A 19603-nucleotide genomic window follows, 5' to 3' on the forward strand; every position below is an offset into this window, starting at 1 on the left:
GGTTATTTTTGGTCATTTTAGAGATTTTGAGTGTATTTTGGTCATTTTAGAGGTTTTGGGGGTATTTTGGTCATTTTAAAGGTTTCTTGTGATTTTGGCTCATTTTGAGATTTTGAGGTTATTTTGGTCTTTTTAGATGTTTCAAGGTTTTTGTTTTTAAGAGATTTCGGTTGTATTTTGGTCATTTTAGAGATTTTGGGGGTATTTGGTTCATATTATAGAGGTTTTGGGTATTCTAGCTCATTTTAGAGATTTTGCAGATATTTTAGTTATTTTAGAGGTTTCAATTTTTTTTGGGTCTTTTTAGAGATATAGGGTGTATTTTGTAATTTTTTCAATTTTAGAGGGTAATTTGGTCATTTTAAAGGTTTCTAGGTATTTTGGCTCATTTTAGAGGTTTCATGAGTATTTTGGTTCATTTTAGAGATGTTGAGGGCATTTTGGTCTTTTTAGAAGTTTATAGGTATTTTTGGTCATTTTAGTGATTTTGAGAGTGATTTGGTCACTTTTGAGGTTTCAAGGTTTTTTTTGGTCATTTGGAGTTTTTTTTTTTTTTTTAATATGGTTCCAATGGTTTTTTGGAGTTTTTAGTAGTTTTGGGATATTTTAGATTTGAGTGATTTGAGTAAATGATACTTGGTTCGTTATTCAATTTATGTTAATTAGGGTTTAATTGGGTTGATAACCCAATTAATAATTGGATGGGTAAATATATTTGGGTTGATTTTGTCACTCCTAATTTGAACGAAGGAGAGAAGATCTTTTAGTATCACATGTAAACAGTTTGTTTGTTTTTGAATTATTATGTTGGCTTCAACTTAATTATTAGTTTTTTTTTTTTTTGAGAAAGCTTAAAGCTTAATTATTAGTTAATTCTCAACAAAAAAAATTAATTATTAGTTCCCTTATCGTTTCAGCAAAAAAAAGTGGTGGTAGAGTTCACCAAACGTCCTGAAAAATGCCAAGAGGACGTCTCGAATTACTGTCAACGGTGCGGGAAGAAAGTCCTGAAATACTGTAAAAAATTTCGTGGTAAAAATATTTTTATCTAAATAAACCCTTTTTTCCTAAAATTCATTCTGATTACGTATCTTTGTTGTTGTTTTTTGCCATTAATCTCTTCCAAAGAATATTCATTAAGCGAGACAATGCATGGATATTACTAAAACATTCATCATCTAATTTCTATAGACATGGTAAAAAAAATATTATAATCATTGCACTTAGAACCTTAAGAAAATTCAATTCCATATTCAATTATGAATGTCTTACTTGTTCAACTAAGACCTGGTCTATAGTAGAGATATGGAATTGAATTTCAGATCTTTTATTCAACCAGAGACTTTATCAATTGAGTTAATTAGAACCCACCGTGCTGGAGTGCTATCAGCAATATGATAGAAAAATTAACCCAACTTTTTTTTTTATTATAAAGAATTTTGTACTTATAATTTATTTGTTGTTATTATTTCTTAGGAGTTTCTAAAGCAGAGCTTGATGCTGTAAACCCACTAGTGACTGTTATTGGTGCGTTTGATCCAAAAAAGCTTGAAAATCGTCTCAAGGAAAAGTGTTCAGAATTGGTAGTAATCCGAATTGTTGATGAAGAAGAAGTAGCAACGATGGGAGCACAACTAAGCGATGCGGCAGAACAAATAAGCATTATGAAGGAAAACAAGTAGCAACGACAGCAGGACAACAGAGCGATGCGGCAAACAAGTAGCAAACAACGAAGCACAAAGTGAAATAGTTGAGGCTAAACCAGCTTAGGACTAACTACCATGCATGTACGTTTGAATTAAATAAATTAAACTCAAGTGGAAAAAAAAAAAAAAAGACTAATAAATTACACCTTTTAATTCTGGCCAATTATTATTTTTGTCAATTACATTTTATTTTAGTTATGCTAGGGTGCTGCTAACTATCCTTTTTCGACCACCCTAATTATAAAAACTTTGATCACCTTGACTTGAAAATCACAAGAATTTGGGTTCAACAAATATAAGATTAATGCTACATTCATAACATTTTCACAATAATTTCACAACAAATTTTATATGATAAGCAGTTACTAATTTTAATTTGGGCTGAATCTTGATATCATTTTTTAATTCAATAATAACAAATTGATGCATAGGATTTGTTTTCAAAATGTAGTAGACGTAGCATTACCCCAAAATAATTTTGCCCCTTCAAACAAAATCCTTAACCCCTTAAAAAAAAATTTTAAAAAAAACAACAATAAAAATTAGCCCAAATAAAAACAAAAACAAGACTAGACCAAACAACAAGTGAACAAATTATTTAGCTAAAAGCATATCTAAAAATAAAAATAATCATTCAAATTTGTAACTCTTTTAACCAATTACATAAAAACAATCTTTAATTTTATAATAGATAAAAGGTCGATGCCCGATGCTCTGCTGATTCATGATAACTCAACGGATCGCACGAGAATCGTGCCGGCAACACATCATTTATATTTCTGCTCTATCAACTTTCAATGGTAGGAAAGCAGCCTACTATAGTGGTGACGGGTGATGGAGAATTAATGTTCGAATCTGGAGAGGAAGCTAGAGAAACGGCTACCATATCCAAGGAATGCAGCAGACGTGCAAATTACCCAATACTGACATGGGGAGGTAGTGACTATATATAACAATACCAGGCTTTCATGAGTTTGGTAATTAGAATGAGTACAATCTAAATCCCTTAACAAGGACACATTGGAGGGCAAGTATGGTGCTAGCAGCCACAGTAATTCCAGCACTAATAGCGTCTGTTTAAGTTGTTGTAGTTAAAAAAACTCATAATTGAACCTTAGGTTGGGCAAAGCTATCTGCCCTTGGTATGCATCGATATATTCGTCCCTTCTGTCGTTGATGCGCTCTTGGCCTTAATTGGTTGGGTCATGCCTCTAATGCTATTACTTTGGAGAACTTAGAGTGTTCAAAGTAAGCCTATGATAAGAAATGACTTGTTCTTACCAAGAAGAGAAGCAATTATGGTAGTTCTTTTGAGGGAACTAGGCCTCCTTAAGAAATGAACGTGTGTGTGTGTGTGTGTGAGAGAGAGAGAGAGAGAGGAATTAGTATGTCATTCTTCATTAATTCCTCATTGTTCAACATATACACCCTTTTATAACAGAGTGATTAGTAATGCAATTGGTACAATTATGCAACAATTATAACTACCTTCTAACTAACTAACTGCTCATCCAATCACTATACACAACTGTAACTAACTAAACAATCCACAATTATGAGCACTAACTAACCAACTAATATCACCATTAACATTCTAGCTTCCAACTCAATATACAACAGCTTAGAACCACAGTAGCACCACAGTAGCATTACAACAGCAGCACCACAGCAGCAGCACAACAACACAACATCACCTACTCAACTCCAACTCAGTAGCACTTAATCTGTTGGGGTTTATGCCCTAAAATTCAATTTATTGGCATGTCATAAATAATTAAATTGTTTAATTATATGAGACTATCTATAAATGAACTAATGGGACATTATCATAGTCCATGAGATGCATTGTATGTGATTTATGTGATTTAGTCACAAAAGATGTAAATCACAAGTTCCTTGTAAACTCAAAATGTAGTTCGTAGTCGGTGATGAAATTGGGCGTTTTATCTGCGAAGACTATAACATATCAACTAAGATGATTTGTCTTGATCATGGAAATGGAGACTTCTAGTTGATATGTTGATATGTTTTAAGAGTTAAGACATATTGAACTGGACCGCTGTGAGATTTATTATTCTCATAACGACTGTCAAATGAATAATAAATCTCACGACTTCTATTTACATCAACTCTAAATCCTGAGAGAATAATGGACCTAATCATGAGATGTAGGTTGCTTTGATATATCAGGATTGAGATCTATTAGTCACGGTCAAAACCTCAGTATGTTGGGCAGCCACATTTAGTATTGATGGAACATATATTTTTAAGATGAAATTCATAATCTCTTAACGGACATATAAAATATTCCCTTGAGATAAGTTTAATGGGTTTAGTTATTCAGAGTGTTAGGCCCAACCACTTTAGTAAAGAGTTACTAAAGTATATATTTATGAAATTGGATTTCATAAATATATGATGAATAACATAAAGGATTAAACCGGGTACTTAAGGATTAAGATGTAGTAATCTTCAAAGTAGCAGTCTATATTCATGACTTTGTATTACTACGAATATTTTAATGAAGGGGTTGCATGTACAATAAAGTCTTGGGATATAATTTATAGATAAGGCCTAGAGTGCAACTATATTTATATAGTGGTATTAAATATAGTTAATGGTAACTTTGGACTTGTCAAGAGTTGACGGAAAAGCCCAAGGCCCATTGGAGCTAGTGTCTTATTGGTCCCTTTTGGTCCCACTCCAAGCCACACACTAAAGCCCAATTGGAAAAGCCCAATAGGCCAGCCCAATTAGATATCAGTTAGTTATAAAGGGAGAAACATACAGAATTTTTATTAGAGAAATAAGAAACAGTCTGTGAGATAGTGTAAGACACACTTTCATTCTCCCTTTGAAAACTGATTGAGAGACTACACATCTTGGGCGTAAAGTGGAATTGGAGTGAAGATTAAAAGTGTTCCCAAGTGCTTCTAATCTTTGTTTTGAATTTCTCCACACCAAGGTACGCTATCTTGTTCTTAAATTCTGAAATTTACATAGTGCACGTTATCAATCATAAATGAAATAGATCCTTGTTTGTTGTTTCCGCTATGTGTTTTGTATGAGATACAAAACCAGTTTTTTCCTTCATAATCAACTCCTATCATTCCATTACCCTTTATAAAAACTTGTCCCATAAGGTAAGGTAAGGTGAAGAAGAAGTTGCAGTAGCCCAAGTTACAGAAGACAACAAGGTGAAGTGAAGTGAAGGAGCAGTGAAGAGAAGTTGCAGTAACACCATCCCTTCATAGCACCTTGCCCACAAGGTGAAGAAATTGAAGTTGGAGCTTGTAAAGAGATTCCCAAGAAGCACACTCTAGAGACTGCACATGCCACTGGACCAACACTTCAATGATTGTCCTACTCCTGAGTTGCTTGGTTTTGTTCTGCAGAATGGCAATAGGCTCAACATTAAGAAAACCCTCAAAATTCATGAGTGGAAGAGTGGGAATGGGAGTAATGTGAGCACCCAATTTAGGCTCTAGGCAAGAGACATGAAACACTAGTTGAATCAAACAACCAGTGGGTAAAGCCAGCTTGTAAGCCACCTATCCTATTTTCTGCAAAATTTGGAATGGGCTAAAGTACCTTGGAGATAACTTGTGGAACCCTTTAGAACTAAGGGAAAGTTTTCTATAAGGTTGGAGCCTAAGAAACGCCCAATCACCAACTTGGAAAGACTTATCAGATCTATGTAAATTAGCTTCAGTCTTCATCCTTGCCTAGGCTGAAATCAAATTTTTTTTGAGATGGTCCAAAAGAACAGACCTATCATGAAGCACTGCATCCACTGCAGCAACTTTAGTAAGGCCAGACACATAATCCAAGACCTTAGGAGGTGAAAAGCCCAAAAAAGCCTCAAATGGAGTCATCTTAGTAGAGGTATGATAGTTGGTGTTGCACTAGAATTTAGCCAAGTACAACCAAGAAGCCCAATTATGAGGTTTGTCACCCATAAAGGCCCTCAAATATTGTTCCAAACTTTGATTGACCACCTTAATTTTGCCCATCAATCTGAGGATGGTAGGCTAAGGACATAGCCAATTCAGTGCCTTGGAGTTTGAATAAATCCTTCCAAAAAGTAGAGGTGAAAGCAACATCACTATCACTTACAATGGACCTAGGCAACCCATGAAACTTAAACACAACTCTCATGAAAATCTGAGCCACCTTAGCAGCAATATAAAGGTGGGACAACGGCATGAAATGTACAAACTTAGCAAGCTTATCAACCACTACCAAGATTACTTCATAACCTTGAGATTTGGGAAGACCAGTATTGAAATCAATGCTAATATCCAACCAGGGTTTGGCTGGAATAGGGAATGACTGCAATAAACCAGCAAGTTTAATGGTATCCACCTTGATCCTTTGACAAGTCTCACAAGTTTTGATATGCTCCTTGATGGCTTTCTTCATACCATGCCAAAAGAAATCCTATTGTACTCGATGCACTATCTTTAAGTATCCTTAGTGACCACCCAGTGGACTATTATGAGCATGCTAAAGGACCAAGGGTTTCAAAGGTGAATTGGAATTAAGAAACACTTTATCCTTATAAAGCAACAACCCATTTTGAAGAGAAAAATGAGTATTAAATGGGGTGGAAGCAGTTAAGTCAGTGAGTAATTGCTGGTACTCTAAATCAGACCTGTAACTACCCTTCAAGACATCCAACCAAGTAGGACAAGGAAAAGAGATGAGGTACAAATGAGCATTTTGAGTATCAATCATAGACAAAGAATCTGATGAAGCATCAAAACCCTTATTCTTCTAGAAAGAGCATTAGCAGCCTTGTTTTCCTTATCCTTCTTATATTCAACCAAAAAGGAGTACCCCAAAAGCTTGGTAATCCACTTTTGTTGAGTACGAGTTCCTACCCTCTGTTCCAAAAGAAACATTAAGCTCTGCTAGTCAGTTTTGATAACAAAAGGCTTGCCCACCAAATAAGGTATCCATCCCTTTACTACAGTGATTAAGTCCAGAAATTCCTTTTCATAAGTGGACAAATGTAAGCTCCTACCCTTAAGGGCTTGGTTGTGGAAAGCCAAAGGTCTGTGATCCTGCATTAAAACAGCCTTAATACCAAGTCTAGAAGCATCACACTCCACTACAAAAGTTTTAGAAAAATCAAGAAAAGCAAGTATAGGTGGATTTGAAATAGCCTGCTTAAGAGCTACAAATGCCAACTCAACTTATGGAGACCAATGAAAAGCATCTTTTTTCAATAATGCAGTTAATGGGGTTGCAAAAACACCATAATTATGAATAAACTTCCTATAGTACCCAGTCATTCCCAAGAAACCGCTTAAAGCCTTAACTGTCCTAGGTATAAGCCACTGCTGCATTGCCTCAGTCTTCTTAAGAACAGTTTTGACCCCTTAGGCAGAAATGAGATGACCCAAGTTTCAAGCAATTCATGCACAATTTTTTCTATTTTAGTTTTTTGATAAAATGGGTACCTCTAAGGTCTTTCACAAATAGGTGGGAAGCCCTCCTTCAATATGATTTGATGCTCATGACCATTTAATGGAGGTAGGCTAACTGGAACTTCAAAAACCTTAGCAAACTTTAGGAGCAAGTCATCAATGGCTGGACATTGTTGCATAGATGGAAGTGGAGAAGAACTGATCTCTGATGGAACTGGACATTGTTACAATCTGCAATACTAAACCCGTCTTGACAATAGGTTTGAAGAACTGATCTCTATCTTGAAGGATAGGAACAGAAGGTTTGAGGCCTTGAAGCATCACTAATTTGCCATGGTAAGCAAATTGCGTAGTGAGTTTCTTGAAATCCCACTGAATTAAGCCTAAAAAGTAAAACCATTGGGTTCCTAATACCAAGTCACAACCACCCAAGGGTAATACATTCAAAGCAACACTAAAAAGAGTACCCTAAATCTTGAGTTGAACATCATGGCATGCTCCCTCAATTTGAAGTATAGCTCTATTAGCCACCTTAACTTCAAAAAAATCTTGAGTTGATATAGGCAACTATAACAAATTCCAAAATGCAACATCTAAGAAATTATGGGTGCTCCCACTGTCAATCAAGATTACCATTTCTTGATGGTTAATTATTCCCCACACCTCATGGTACCTGGCGATGGGCTACCCAGCAATGCATAGAGAGTTATCTCTACCACTCCTTCAGGAATTTTTTCCACCTCATGCTGCAATTCTAACTGAAAGTCTTGTTTACTAGTTACTTCCTCCAATTGAAGATCTTGCACACCCTGACAGCCTACTTCTTGTAAACCCTCCATAAGGAAAATTCTTGGAGTCTTGCACTTGTGCCCCATAAACCACTTGTCATCACAATAATAGCATAATCCCTTTTTTCTCATTTCTTCCATCTAAGAAGGAGAAATCTTCTGGATGGCCATCTTTGCACAATTAGGGTCATTCTTGATCACTGGTGGGAGACCAAGAATTGAAGCTTTATGTCCCTTACCCCAAGATTTGATGCTTCTTCTTCTAGCCATTAGATATTCCTCTTAAATTTTAGCTAATCCAAATGCTACACTCAAGTTTTGTGGATTAAGCATTCTAACAAGCAATCTAATCTCATCCTTCAGACCACTCAAAAAACAACTTAGTTTGTGTTTCTCTGACAATTCTTTGATTCTATTCGATAAGGCTTCAAACTAACCCTTATACATAGCCACAATGCCTACTTGTTGAAGCCTGGTCAGGATCTCCATTGGATCATCATATGCAGATGATCCAAACCTATGTAAGGCCCTCACAAAAGACTCCCAACTAGTGAACTAGCCAACCTCTTATGTCTCCTAAAACCAAATCAGAGCCTCCTCCTCCATATGATAAGAAGCTAAAAGAATCTTCTGATTAGGGGGAGTGCTATACAATTGAAAAAATTTGATGAGCCTTATAGACCCAACCCGAGGGATTCTCACCCTTAAATCTTGGAAATTCCAACTTCACAACTCTTGGAATGGTTGCCAAAGTTGTTTCTAGATAAATTGGAGATGAGGGTCTTTCTGGTGATGTTGATTTTTGTTGCCGTTGACTGCCAGCTTCAATTAACCCTTGCACAATCTAGAATAGAGTCTGTAACATGCTAGGAACAGCATCCAATTTCTGGTGTATTCCATGTAATTCTTGTTCATGTTGATTTGAAGTTTGAGCAAGGGTATTGATCCTATCATTAAGAACAGAAAAAGATCGAGTCTCTGTCATGGTGACAAAGGTAGGCTTTGATACCGATTGATAAGAAATGAATTGTTCTTACCAAGAAGAGAAGCAATTAAGGTAGTTCTTTGAGGGAACTGGGCCTCCTTAGGAAATGAATGGTGAGAGAGAGAGAGAGAGATAGGAATTAATATGTCATTCTTCATTGATTCCTCATTGTTCAACAGATTCACCCTTTTATAACAGAGTGATTAGTAATGCAATTGGTACAATTATGCAATAGTTATAACTACCTTCTAACTAATTAACTGCTCATCCAATCACTATATACAATTGTAGCTTTACAATCCATAATTATGACCACTAACTAACCAACTAATGTCACCATTAACATTTCAACATCCAACTCAATGTACAACAACTTAGCAGGACCATAGCAGCATCACAAAAGGACCACCACAGCAGCATCTACTCAACTACAACTCAGTAGTACTTAATCAACTCCTATCAGTCTATCCTCTAGATACATTAGCATGAGATAACATTATAGGATTTCAGTCCTATTATGTTGGCCATCAGGATCAAAGTAATGTTTAACAGGGACAGTTAGGGGCATTCGTCTTTCATAGTTAAAGGTGAAATTCTTGGATTTATGAAAGACAAACAACTGTGAAAGCATTTTCCAAGGATGTTTTCATTAATCAAGATCGAAAGTTAAGGGCTTGAAGATGTTCAAATACCCTCCTAGTCTCAACCATAAACGATGCCTATCAAGGATTAAAGGATGTTACCTATAGGACACTGACACCTTTTGAGAAATCAAAGTCTTTGGGTTCTAGGGGGTGTATGGTAGCAAGTCTGAAACTCAAAGGAATTGACGGAAGCGCACCACCAGGATTGGCGTTTGCAGCCTAATTTGACTCAACACGGGGTACCTTACTAGGTCCAGGCATATTAAGGATTGATAGACTAATAGCTCTTTCTTGATTCTATGGATGGTGGTGCATGGCCGTTCTTAGTTGGTAGAGTGATTTTTCTAGTTAATTCTGTTAATAAACGAGACCTTAACTTGCTAACTAGCTATGAGGAGGTGACCCTCCAAGGCCAGTTTCTTAGAGGGACTATGACTGCTTAGACCCAAAAAGTTTTAGGCAATAACACGTTTGTGATGCCCTTAGATGTTCTCAGCCGCGCTCACACTACACTAATGTATTTAACAAGTTTATAACCTTGTCTAATAGGCCAAGGTAATCTTTGAAATTTCTTCATGATGTGGATAGATCATTGTAATTGTTAATAAGGAATTCCGAGTAAGCGTGACTCATCAGCTCGCGTTAACGATGTCCCTACCCTTTGTACACATCACTCATCACTCCTACCAACTGAATGGCCCGTTTAAGTGTTCGGATTAAAAGAGTCATAGTTACTCCTGCCGCTTACCCGCACTTGGTTAAATTTCTTCAATTTGAAATTTAGAGCACTAGGCAGAAATCACATTGCATGAGCATCTACAAGGACCATCGCAATACTTTGTTTTTATTAAATAGTCAAATTCTCCTTATCTGTATTTTTGTACATAGATTTCACCTCATGCTCGACATTATCCCCCAACCGTTGAGGGTCTTTCACTCGGCAATGTGTGTCTGGTGGAAAAAAGGAAAATCTATGTGCACGTGTGTACAACACTAAGGTGAGGTGTGTGCAAGTGAACTTCCTAAATTATATTCATTTTAGAAGTGGCCACCAACGCTGGAATTCTAAGGTGTAATTTGCCACCTAAGTCTAATCAATTTTATTTCTTAAATTAACCAAGAAAACCCCAAAGGCTCCTAAGCTAAAATACAAAATATAAAAGAAAATGTCTCAAACTAGAAAAAATGGATTCAAAAGCTCAGTTACATGTGGGAAAGGTGTTAGTTACCCCATAACACCTATCCAAAAAAATAGTATCTCGTTTGGAATTTAATCTTAAACATCACCATTTAAAGAACAAACTAAAATATTTGATATTTGGTTTTCAGAAAATGAATGATATGCATGTGCATGTGCATGTGCATGTGCATGTGAAACGAAGATAAAACTTATCTTACGATGACATGTGAGAATGATATGTAATTTATCCTAGGATGACATGTGAATGCATGACATGTACAATCTACCATATGGTGACATATGAATTCATGATAAGTGAATAATTTATTTTAGCAAAAAAAATCAAAAAACATGGCTAAACATGTGATTGCATGAAATTGAATAAAGTGATAATTTACATAGCAAATTTAATGAAGTCTCATTGCATAGCATAATAGCACAGTCTAACAAATTCAAATTTGCAATTCCTTTTCCCAAATTATTTATCTCATGCAAAAACACAAAAAGAAATAACAAGAAACACAAAAGATCAAATTTCTATAAAATGTGAAAATGTCATTTGAAAATTTTATTATTTTTGAGGAAAATCTTTTTTTTTTTTTGGCAAAACATGGAATTAAATATGCATTGTGCAATTTTTAGAATTTTAGGGGACATTTTGAATGTTAGGACATATGTTGTTCACTTGATAAGAACATATGTCATTCTTTTATGTAATTAGCTAATCCTTTGACAAAACGCACACTACTTGTAATTGGGTAGAACTAAGATGTTTCTAATACTTCAAGAAACAAGGTTTTAAGATCAAGTGTTAAAACCATGCAAGTCTGTCCAAGAAACAAGCTGAGAAGTGCTCTTCATTAAAGCTCAACAGCGGCATCTATCGAGCTTTAAGAAGCTGTTCCAGCCCCGTGGCTCGACACCTGCTCGACAGCACCTCAACACCTCTAGCTGTCGAGATTTAAGAAAACCAATTTTCAGTACTGTTTTGATTCTAATCCGTAGATATGTCTTTGGGCCTTCTTTTCTCACAACCCTAGACATATAAAAGGATTATTTTAAGGGCCATCAAAGTAAGCACAAGTTGCACAAGTATTGAGCAAAGTCTGTTCAAGCAATTTGTGACTGGAGACAAAGTTTGCCCTAGTTCATCTCTTTGAAGAAGCTGCTGTGTCTTTGCACCGTAGGGTTTTGTAACCAATCATCTTCTTGTTCTTCATTGTGAGAATGAACTGAAGAATTTTGCAGCTAATATCTTTCTTAAGTTGGTGATTGAAGTCACGTACTGGGATCCGCGCAATTGGTTAGTCACGTACTGGGAGCCATGCATTGAAAATGAAAGATTGTCACTACAGAACAAGTCCAATTGGGTATTGGGGTAAGGGTTCAACTGTAGGTTGGTATAAGGTACTGGGATTCCTTTACTTATAGCCGCTTGTTGTGATAATAGTGGATTCTTGGGAGTGATGACCTTAAAACCACCCGGTGGGGTTTTTGTCTTGGAAGTTTTCCCCATTCGTAAACAAATCACCGTGTCAAATTTATTTTCCGCTGCACTTTAGTTTATTGGTGATTTGTTTGTGCTACCATGCGTTTGCATGTTAAAATTGATTAATTAATTAAACTTGGCTAATTAATCAATTAATCCATCACAAGGAGTCAATACGTTTTTGGCCTATTAAGAAATTTGAGAAAGTTATGTGATAAAAAAAATGTAATTTTCGATAAGTTTGGGATTGATTTGTAATTTTGCAAAAGCTGAGGGGCCAAATGTGATTTGAAAATTTTTGGGTCAAAGGGTAATTTTGTAAAAGATTTGGGGTTGGTTTGTAATTTGTGAAGTGAAAGTGTACATTTTGGAAGTTGTGGGGGTTTAAATGTATTTTGGGATTCGGCTGAAGTTTAATTTAATTTTTTTTTTTATTTACTGAAGAAGATTAATTTGTTTGAATGTGAGTTGAATGCTTATTTGCTTTTGGGTCTTAGTTGATATTAATTTGATGGGCTGAAGGGTAGTAGTTTTGGACTGGGCTTGGACTGATTTTAGTGAGGGGAGTTGGACCAAAATATTCAAAGGCTTAATGGACTAGGTAATGCACCTAAATGGATCGGGTTTACCTAGTCCAGCCCTAATCTTAATCATACCTCCTAGGCTCCTACCAATCAGATCCTAACCACCCTCTCTTTCCTCCACTCTCTCTCCTCTAAAAAAAACCACGGCTTCCATGGCTAGAGCTTTAGAGCTTGCCACAATCACTACGCACCACCATGAGCCGCCACGCTAGCTCCACCCTCTCCCTCTCATCTCATCTACTCTTGCTAAACTGAACCCAAAATCTCTGGTTCTCTTAGCTCTCAGGTTTTCTCCTAAGAAGCACGAGTGTGTTTCAGGATTCGAGTGCGGGTGCGGGACTTGACAATTTTTCAAAAAATAGGGTGCAGGTGCGGTGGGGTGCGACAATTAAAAAATTATTAAAAATATTTTTATTTATATTTTCTATATATTTTTACTATCAAAATATTCTTAAAAAACACATTACAATGGCCTTAGTTCACAAAACAAAGAAAGAAGAAGGTAAGAAACACAAAACAAAACACATATACATTTTAATTTTTCAGCCTTGAATAATGTACTAATAACGTTGTCGCCAACAACACCACTTCGAGTTTTCATCCTTATTAGTACCATAATTATTAAAGGTTTCGCCACCATACCAGCAATCAGCAAGGGTTTCAATAATACATTTAGTAATTATACAAAGCACATCCTTATTCTCTAATACGTTTAGTAAGTATGGTGGCTGATTAACGTATTATTACATTATACAAAAAACAAAACGTATTAGTAATTTTTCGGCAACAATGTTAATAGGCAAGAAACAAGAAATCGGCATGATTCAATGCCAATTTTGACATTTTCAACCGTTTCAGTAAGTTTCGACCACTGGTCGAAATGATTCAATTCGGAGCGATTCGACGTGAATCAAAGCCGAGTCAGTGCAAATCAAGCCGAGTCAGTGCGAATCAAGCTAAGTCGACGCGAATTTGAAAAACAAAAAAACAAAAAAAACTCAAATGCGGAACCTACATGGGGGCAGTAGCTTCGATGGTCGCGTTGGGCCTCATCAGACTTCGGTGCGGCACCCTCCCAGCTGCGTCGGTGCTTCATAGGTTTTCTCTCTCCTAAACTCGTAAACCACCTTGCCTAGAACCTCATGGCCATACCCCCATGGCTGATGCACCAGGCTCCAGCTACTAAAGGCCACCGTGAACCACGATGGTGGTTACATATTTGTTGTTGTAGCTTTCTGTTTGTGTGGGTATACCCTGTTTGTATAAAATCAGTGTTCAAGGTATATTTGTGCAACGTGAATATGGCATTGTGTAGATGGATGTTGTGTTCTGTGTTCAAAATGCAACCATGTAGTATGTGTGTGAGAAATATGTGTTCAAGCATGCTGATATTGATAAAACTTAGAAACATTTGTGCATGAACATTGTCATTCACATGATAGAGAAGACTATATGTATCACTAAAGAGCATGGATATATGCTAGCTAGCCTCCTATAAAAAAAAAATGGAAAATAGATGCTACCCATTTTTGATTTTATGTTTGTTGCTGCTTCTCGTTGCTTCTTTTTTTTTTTTTCTTTAGGTTCAACTTCTTAGTTGTGTTACCATCTCCCTTGTGTTTTTGTCCATTTCCCTTTGTTTCCTGCTTCATGCTCTATTTCTATGCTCTGTTGATAGCTGGAAAAAGGAGCAAACTCTAGGTTAGGCATTGAGCTAAAAATGGAAAAGAAACATGAGAGAGTGAAAAAATATTGTTAGGAGGTCTGTGCTCTATTCTATCTTCTTTCTTCCTTTTCTTTGCTGTTGATTCTTGCTGTATGTTGTTGCCTTTTTGTGTGCACCCATGTTATTGTTTGTTGTGGTTGCTGCTGCCATTAAGGTTTGTAGTTGTTGAGTAAATGGCCGAAAATGGTGACCTGTTTTTTGGTGTGATGATGAAAAGGAGGGAGCTTTCTCTGTTTTTGGGCTAAGGAAGGGTTTCTCTTTCTAGGTTTTCTATTGTTGTTGTTTAGGGGGCTTGGTCTGGTTGTGGCGGAATATTGATGTTGTCTTGTGTTGGCAAAAAATGTGGGATTTTTCTTTGTGTTATGGGTTCTCTCTTTGGGTTAAGAAAAAAGCTAGATTTTTCTTTGTTCTTGGGTTCTCTTCTTGGGGCTTTGGAGGGGTTGAGTTGATTAGGTTTGGAGGGTAGAGCTGATTATGTTTTGGGCCATAAGGTTGCTATTGTGTTTGTTGCTTCTGGTAAAGGAAAGAGCTGCGTTGGGGGTTTGGGTGGAGGTTTTGGTTAAGGGGTTGAGTTTATAATTTTGAATGAATGAGTAAGATATTTAAAGATTAATAGAAGTTATATAGCATTTAATTGGGGGTTTTCAAAGGAATATTCAGCTTTTATGTTTTAGTTCTCTAAGGCAAATAAGTCATTATTTTGTTTATAGTTCCTATGAGTCAAGACCTTGAAAATATAATGTTTTTAATTGCTAATTTTGTTCTCCCATACATATGTTCTAAGCATTATATAAGTCATTTGACTGAATTGAATAAATCAGAATATAGAGTATTTTCAAAATTAGTCTTTGTGCTTTTTAGAAGATGGATTTCTTCTAAATTAAGTCATATCCCTTAGGTGGATTCCATTGGGTGGCGAGTTTCGGTTTATGTATTTCTTTGGGTGGTGATAATCTATATATGAACCAATTCAATTATGTATCCTGTGCTAAATTCTTATGTATACAATCAATTCTTAATAAGAATTTTTGGTTTAACAAATCACTTTGAAATTTTGAAATTACATAGTACTATAGATAAAATTTCTTTCTTGATAGTGCTATAGTTTAGTTGTGCTGCATTCCAGACACCAGAGTGGAAGTGAACAATTTGCTTAGAAGAATCAGGTGAAGCTTTTTGTTTTAGAATGCCCCCATAACCAATGTCTGAGGCGCCAGTTTCAATAATTTTAAAGGCATTAACAGTCGGGATACCAAGACAGGGCAAAGTTTTAACATGGGATTTGATCTATTTAACAAGAGAAGTATGAATATCAGACCAAGGAGGAGGATTACTTTGTAACCGATCAAAAAGTGGTTTACATTTTTTTCTCAGATTCTTGTAAAAATCAGCCACATAATTTAAGGATCCAAGAAACCTTTGAAGTTGAGTTTTATCAAGAATTTCATCAGGAAATTTATCAGCAAATTGAATGACTCGATCAATAGGACGGATCTGTCCTTCGAAAATATCATATCCGAGAAATCTGACTTTGGTTGGAAACAATTTGATTTTCTTAGCAGAGACAACAAGACCATTTCTTTTGATAGTGTCCAGAAACGAGTACAAATGTTTCCAGTGTTCACTAATGGACTTAGAGAAGATCAAAACATCATCAATGTAGACAATAGTGAAATGACTAAAAGAATTGAAAATATCATTCATAATGTTTTGGAATTCACTATGAGCATTTTTTAGACCAAAGGGCATAATATTCCACTCATAGTGACCAAAAGGTGTGGTAAAAGCAGTTTTATACCTATCCTTCTCGCTAATCTGAACTTGCCAAAATCCGGATTTCATATCAAATTTGGAAAATATGACAACATCACTTAGCCTATGAACAAGATCATTTTTATTGGGGATAGGGTACCTGATCCACTCTAAGACTTTCTTCAAAGGTTTGTAGTTAATCACAAGACGAGGGGTACCTCTCTCAAGCTCAGCATTTTTCTGAACATAGAAAGCAGCACAAGACCAAGGAGACTTGCTGCTTCTAATAAGTTTTTTCTTGAGCAAATCATTGATCTCACTTTTACAAAATTCAACAGTTTCAGCATTCATTTGAATAGGACGAGCTTTAGTAGGAATATTCTTTTCATTAAAATCTTTGGCATAAGGCAAGTTAACAATGTGTTTCTTTCGGTACCAAAAAGCATTAGGAATTTCAGAACAAACGTCACTCATTAATATTTTCTGAAAATTAACAATTTTGGAATGAAGTAGTTTATCATAAAGTTGTTCAACAATTTTCTTGTAGCTAACTTCTTGTTGAAGGAAGTTGAGGTGTTTGACTTTAGCATGGATCAGATTAAAAATATCAGGGGTTTCATGCTTTGGACAAAATTTGAATTTTACTTTCTGTCCAAAGGGATCAGTAGTAATTCCATCATTCTCAGTAAGGAAAGGATATAAAGAATTAATAAAAGGCAAACCAAGAATCACTTTATCAGTCATGTTTTCAACAAATACAGAGGGGATCTTAAAGCAAACACTATCATGGCAAACATGAGCATTGTTTAATTCATACTTGATTTTCATTTTAGTTCCATTAGCAGAGACTAATCTTTCAGTAGATTTTTCAAAATATTTAGAAGGAACCAGTCCTTCTTGAATACAATTAACATCAGCACCAGAATCAATCATAGTAACAACATCAAAAGCATAATCATGAGCAACAACAATTTTGACTTTTGTGTACCATTTGGGCAGTATATGTTTAACAAGAGACAATTGATTATCAATCAAATTAATCATGGTACGATCAGAAACATTACCAGAAGGAGAAGCTTGTTGATCAGATTCATCTCCGTCTTTTTGCTCATCATCATCAAATTGGTGTTTATCCATGGTTTTATCAATCTTTAGAATTAACAATTCTTGTTTAAGATGGTCATTATCAAGTTCAATAGCTTTAACATCATTTTTTAATTGAATTATTTCTTGTTTAACAGTTTTTATTTCATGTTGAAGATCATTAACAGTTACATCTTTTGATTTATTTTTATTAAATCTTTCTAGAGTTTCTTCAAAACTTATTGTAGAATTAGGTCTTTTAACCTTATCTTCTTTTGTTAAGTTTTTCAAAAACTTGTCAAGATAATCTTTCTGTAAATTAGGGTCTTCAATTTTACTTATCATTGTTAATAATAGATCATCATTCTCTTTACTTTTGGTTAACATTTTAACAAATTTAATCATATTACAACAAGAATCTCTACAGCCAAGTTTAATATTAGGGGATTTAGAAACATCACTACGGGAGTGATAATCAGAATCAGATGAGGAGGAAAAATCATCTTCAAAGGAATCAGTTGAAACAGCAGATTCAAGAATTTGAAATAACTCATTTTGATCATTATTATTAATGTTTAACATGTTCAACTTATTTTTCAACTTACCAGGCTTTTGGGTACAGTCTTTATTGAAATGGCCAAATTTGCCACAGTTAAAGCAAATAGTGACATTTTACTATTCACATCAAGACCCGTGAGGGGCATTAGGAGCAATATCCGGAAGGAATCAGATTAGCTTTTGAGACCGAAAGCAGTTTGGCATGTTGTGCCCAAAATATCAGCAAAATTGCAAGTAAATAGTTTTATCTTTTGGAAAAGTCTTCATCTTGGAAAGTCAACAATGGAGGAAAGTTAGTACGTAGTGCCAGAATGGTTTGTCTTATAGATAAGAAGAAATCATTATAGTAACTAGTAAATATTGTACTATCATCTGGCTAGACCAATAAAAAAGTCTTGAACTGGGATCACTATGCTTCTAGGTAGAAGCTGCATCAGACGGGTAACCAGCATAAGGGTCCCCTAGAGAGGGATCCCATGGGGGATCATCATTGCATTCATGTTCATGATAAGTTGAATATTGGTTACAGAAACCACAATACATTAATGGTTCGTAAACAGGATCTCTTGTGAGAAATATTCTTAGGTCATCATGTTCTACCCATTGTAAGTGTCGGACCGCAGAAGCATAAGGTTTGTTAACAAAAATAGAAATTCTGTCTGTACAACCAAAGAAATGGTAGTCTTTCCATTATTTTTCAGAGACATCAAGAATTCGATTATTAAAGTAACTTCTCCAACATTCAGCAAGAGCATAGGGATGTTTATGAGAAACATAAGCATTCCCTTCATACCATTGACCTTGGTGAGTATATCCATTAATGAGAACAAGATGCTTGGAAGGTTGAACATTCATCCAATTTTTCTTTTACCATTTGGGCAAAGTACTCCAACATCGGATGGAAACATAAGGGGTTACTGCAACATCTGCAACAGCCTTTTGGATAATATCAGGAAATTGGTTAATTTGATCATAGCTTGTTAATTTGATGAGTCTAACGAAACCAAATTCAAAAATTTGAGAAAGCCAGAAGGGATCATTATCAGAACCGTCTTCATAATTAATCAAAAGGCCAGGGAAAGGATGGGTTTTTTTATGTACTCTAAGACTGCTCCCAAAGTATTTTCCCCATTTCTTTTTCAGGTAGCCTTTGTTGGGGCCATCGGGTTCAACAATGGTAGGGGCAATTGAGACAAGGGTTTTGAAATGTTTTAACCAAAGATCAAGATCTTTAGTCATAGCCTTGCTCTCAAAAATACAAGTTTGTACTTCTGGAGGCAAGTTGGCAACAGCACTTTTAAGTGAAGATTGGTTTTTTAGACTTAATCTAGCAAAATCAGTACCCATTATAGTCTTTCTATCCATTGAATTGATTTCCTCCATTCCAAAGAGTTGACTAATCAGGTTTGATTCATCATGATGGTTTTGGGCATAAACAAGGCAATTAAAAAGTTGGTCAGCAAAGGCTGCATTTTCAGTAGTAGGGTCAATAATTTGGGTAGTAAGGTTAACAAGGTGAATTTCAAGTGCTCTCATGGTTTTGTTGAATAGTTTGTGGTGGTTTGAAGAATGGGCAGCTTGAAGGTTATCTAGAATGAATTTAATGGAATCTGGTAATTCACTATAGACTCCATTATGGAATTGCAAGTCTTTGTTCAATACTTCCTGTAGGGTTA

At 35.7% G+C, this 19603-nt stretch overlaps 1 protein-coding gene across 1 annotated transcript; it reads right to left on the reverse strand.

Moving 5' to 3' along the window:
- Positions 1-5705: 5705 nt before the first annotated feature.
- On the reverse strand, positions 5706-8013 carry LOC142628922 (uncharacterized). Its single transcript, XM_075802949.1, has 5 exons — positions 7812-8013; positions 6680-6819; positions 6473-6592; positions 6222-6371; positions 5706-6038 (listed from the first exon to the last, which is right to left on the reverse strand). The coding sequence occupies exons 1-5, from the start codon at positions 8011-8013 to the stop codon at positions 5706-5708; spliced, it is 945 nt and encodes a 314-aa protein (XP_075659064.1).
- Positions 8014-19603: the final 11590 nt, after the last annotated feature.

The sequence above is a fragment of the Castanea sativa genome, chromosome 3 (assembly GCF_040712315.1).
Source record: "Castanea sativa cultivar Marrone di Chiusa Pesio chromosome 3, ASM4071231v1".
In the NCBI taxonomy this organism is placed as follows: Eukaryota; Viridiplantae; Streptophyta; class Magnoliopsida; order Fagales; family Fagaceae; genus Castanea; species Castanea sativa.